The sequence below is a fragment of the Bison bison genome, unplaced genomic scaffold, assembly GCF_000754665.1.
Source record: "Bison bison bison isolate TAMUID 2011002044 unplaced genomic scaffold, Bison_UMD1.0 scf7180017864291, whole genome shotgun sequence".
Lineage (NCBI taxonomy): Eukaryota > Metazoa > Chordata > Mammalia > Artiodactyla > Bovidae > Bison > Bison bison.
The window spans coordinates 893723-897841 of record NW_011494863.1 but is presented as its reverse complement, the minus strand read 5'-3'; the positions used below and the strand labels follow the sequence as shown (position 1 = coordinate 897841).

At 54.2% G+C, this 4119-nt stretch overlaps 1 protein-coding gene across 1 annotated transcript in view; it reads right to left on the bottom strand.

The window, feature by feature from the left end:
- The window catches only part of PSD2 (pleckstrin and Sec7 domain containing 2), a 51297-nt gene that overhangs the window by 28966 nt on the left and 18212 nt on the right, over positions 1-4119 (bottom strand). The window contains exons 4-5 of the mRNA XM_010850344.1: positions 3701-3934; positions 870-950 (exon numbers count right to left, since the gene is read on the bottom strand). Of these exons, the coding sequence (XP_010848646.1) occupies positions 870-950; positions 3701-3934 (315 nt within the window). The remainder of the gene's footprint in view (positions 1-869; positions 951-3700; positions 3935-4119) is intronic.

The following is a 4119-nucleotide window of genomic DNA, read 5'->3' as shown; positions in this document are numbered from 1 at the left end:
CTGGGGAGGGAGGTGGGAGGGGGGTTCAGGATTGGGAACACATGTACACCCGTGGCGGATTCATGTTGATGTATGGCAAAACCAATACAATATTGTAAAGTAATTAGCCTCCAATTAAAATAAATAAATTTAAATTTAAAAAAAAGAAAGTAAAAACTCAATAAATGGGTTTAGCAGTATATGAGACACAGAGGAAGAATAAGTGAATTGGAAGCAGGTCAGTAGAAAATATCCCAATGGAAACAGAGAAAATAAAGGGAAAATACAGTTTCTAAAAATATGAGAGACACACGGGAGGTAAACAGGTATAACACACATGGACCACCCCTCGCTCGGCTCAGAGTCCGCCATCCCTACCTGCGAGGGCTCTGGCCTGGGCTCAGGTCCCTGGCACCAGGCTTCATCTTCCCATTGCCTGCCCTCTGCTCCCTAGGCCTGCACTTGCCCTTCCTGAGGGCTACTCTCCGGGTCCAAACATCAACAGGACATGAGATCAAACTGACCATGTCCAATGTCATTTTGACCATATCTCCCTCAGTGATTTCGGGGAACTGGCCCATACTTTCTCTGTTTATAAATGGGAGAGTACCACCCACCTCACAGGGGTGTCACTAAGGTGCCGTCAGCAGGGTGTGTCGAGGCTATGCCTCCTGAAGGGTCACCTCTGCACTCCTTCACCTTGGCAGTGCCCCCCATGAGCCAGCACTCAGCGAGTCTCTGCACTGTGCTGCTCTCTTGGGCCCTTCCCCACAGCCTCCCCAGAGGGCTCAAGAGGGCTTGCCCAAGGCTGCACGGCAAGTCCACACTAGAGCTGGCAGGAGGATCCAGATGTATCGCCTGTGGGCACCACCCAGCCCAGCCGCACTGACCTGAGTGCTCGATCCAGAGTCAGGCCCGAGAAGTCAAAAAAGCTGAGGTACTCCCCAGCCACCAGCCTGCTGAACTCGTTGCTGCCAGGAGAGCAGGGGGTGTCCATTAGAAGCAGGGCACAGCAAACAGTGGGGGCACGTGGGCAGTGGGCCCCTGGGGACCCTGACCCACCCACTCAGACCTGTCCATCCATCCCTCTGCTGCCTCCCTTGCTGGCCAACTGGACTCTGACAGTTCAACCTTGGGCCAGGGTGTGCTCAGTCCCTCAATCGCATCCAGCTCTTTGCAACTGCATGGACTATAGCCCGCCAGGTTCCTCTGTCCATGGGGTTTTCCAGGTAAGAACGCTAGATTAGGTTTCCATTTCCTTCTCCAGCGGGCCAGGGTGTGAGAGGGTCAATAAGGCTTCCTGGAGGAGCTGATGTCTCATCAAATACCTTCAGGAAAGTAAGAGCCAGCCAGGTGAAAGGAGTAGGGTGTGGGATGATATACAGTGTCCCCAGTAGAGCACACTATCCAGAAAGATACCAGCAGGGCCATGTGGCAGGAGCTGGAAAGCAGGAATGGGGGCAGCAGGAGATGAGGCAGGGATCTGGGCCTGGGCCAAGGCAAGGATTGAGACTTGATTTGGAAGAGTTTGAAGCAGGAGGTGAATGAGAGGGTCAGATCTGTATTTGGAACACTGCCTGCAGAGTGGAGACCTACTGAGAGCTGGCAGGAGCTGTCCACGAGAGAGACGGAAAGGGTGGGAGGAGGGATGTTTCTGAGGCAGAATCCAACAAGACACGGGGAGGGATGGAGTGGGTGTGGGACATGACCAAGTAGCCCCTAGGGTGGTGCCCAGAGCCCAGGACAACAAGTGGGTCTAGAAGCACCTACATGAGAGTTGTCTGACCCTAACTGGTAAGAGTAGGAAGGGGGACAAGCCTGTAGGAAGGGCTCAGACAGGCCAGCAGACCCAGTTCAGAGACCTGAGGAGAGCCCCTCTCAGGGTGAGCTGAAGAGACAGAAACCTCGTGCAGGAGACAGACAGGAGCCACAGCCATAGGGTGTGGTGTCCTGGAAGCCAAGGAAGAGAATGTCAAGACCGGGGTGATGCATTCTCGCCAAGAGAGAGAACATAATTCTACCTCAGTCCAATCAAGCCCCAAGCTCTCCCTCCTGTTTCCTCAACAAATACATGGCATTACCAAAAGAGGGGGGGCCTGGCAACTGCTGTTGGCTACAAGGGACCTAAGAAACATACTGGCCAAATGTAATCAAAGACCTTATTTGTGTGCTGATTTGAACAAACATTTTTCAGACAACCAGAGTAAATTAAACATTGACTGAATGTTAGAGATACTAAGGAATTTTGTCAGAAATTATGACTATCTAAAAAAAAATCCTAGTCAGTTAGAGACACATACTAAACATTTATGGATCATATGATAGAGTCTGAAATATGGTTTAAAATATTCCAGCAAATGTGAGGGGAAGCTGTGGTGGGAAGAGATCAAACAAGAATAGAAAAATGTTGATAACTGTGAAGCTGAATAATGGGTACAAGGAGGTTTAAGGTATTACTTTCTCTGCTTTCGTGTGTGCTTGAAATTTTCATCATTGAAAGTTTAATTGAAGAAGAAAGGAGTGGCAGGTGTGTCGGGGCTGTTGAAGGGGAGAGAGTTGAGGCCACCATATTCAAAGAGACCAGGCTGCTACTGACTCTAGCAAGAGGGGCTTGTGTAGGGCAGTGGGGACCAGGAAGAAGCCAACCTGGAGATGCTGAGTGTGCAGAAGGGGAGAGGACAGAGGCCACCCAGAGCAGAAGACAGAATTTTGGCTGTGAAGAGGCAGGGGGAGGAAGTACATTTGAGGAAGGATTTTTGTTTCAGATGGGAGACGGTTAAGCACAATTAAATGCTGATGAGAAAACTCATGAAGACAGAATGGTTGAAAAGACAGGGGAGGGTGGGGATCAACTTTAATGAAGGAGGATGTCATTAGGTTGGGGGTCTGTAGTCCAGTGGGAGAGGCGAGGGTGCGGGCAACATGATTTGGGGGGAGGCCCAGGCAGGAGCACTGTGGGGGCTAAGGAGGGTGGAAGAGGTGGGAGTGGGGAGAAGAGGGGTATCCTCAGGACCTCCTGTGGCCCGAGGCCCCGTCAACTCTAACTTGGGGTCTAGAGCCTGGGCTGCCTCTCTTAGCCTGGGAGCAGCCCTCGTTGGAGGCCAGGCCTGCCTCTGTGCAACCTGAAGGCTTATGTGGATGTGGGGGCCCCTCTGAAGGACAAGGCAGACAGACAAGGGAGGCGGGCGTGCTGGCGGCCAGACCTGCTCATGACACACCGACTGACTTCACAGCTGATGTCCCCCACCCCCGGGACTTCAACCTGGCTAGTTCCCTGAGTCCAAAGACCCGGGCTTGTATGTAGGCAGTCCCCCTCTTCAGCTGGTCCCAACAGACAGTGAGTGGGGCTCAGTGAGGGTCAGGGTCCCCTTGCCCAGCTCCAGGGTCCCAGGCAGTCCCTGTTCAGACCAGGCGCTCCTCTGTTCCTGGCCTCATTAGTTCACCCACGAGACCCTGCCTGGCTGCTTCGTCCTTGCTGCCACATGCCACTCTCCCAGCCCCGAGGGGCCCCCCAACCCTACTTCCCCTCCCTAGGAGCAGAGGCCCTCGCCCAGGCAGCCCAGAAAGGAAATGGATTTAGGGCAAGGCCCAGAATGAGGACAGAGGCAGTTCTTGGAGACTGTTGGGAGCCCCCAGCATTAGGCACCCCTGAGGGAAGTCACCACATCACCCTGGGCTGACACGAGGTTTGCTTGGGGTGGGGGATGGAGATGCAACTCACTTCTTGCCCAGCTGCCGGGCCACGTCGCAGCGCTGAAAGCCCTCCAGGTGGTAGAGCCGGCGTGCCAGCCGGCGGGCAGCCTCACTGACGCCCTGGCCCCCATTGGCCAGTGGGTCTGTGCTGCCAGACTCCAGCCCCTCTGAGCTGCTCAGCTCTGAGTCCGAGTCCGACAGGCCATCCTTCAGGCTGGGGTCGCTGAAGAGGGAAGGCGGGGTGGGGATGAGGGGGTCAGAGACCCTTGGGCAGGGGCTGGAAGGTCTCCCAAGACCAGGGAAAGAAGCTCCACTGCATCAGGACAGAATCAAGTTAGACCTCCAGAAAAACCTTCAGAGGAAACCATTAGATGATCAGCCCCCTGACCCCACCCAGGCTGGAAAGACCTGGAAGGGCAGGATGGAACCTCAGGCAGGGGGGGGGAG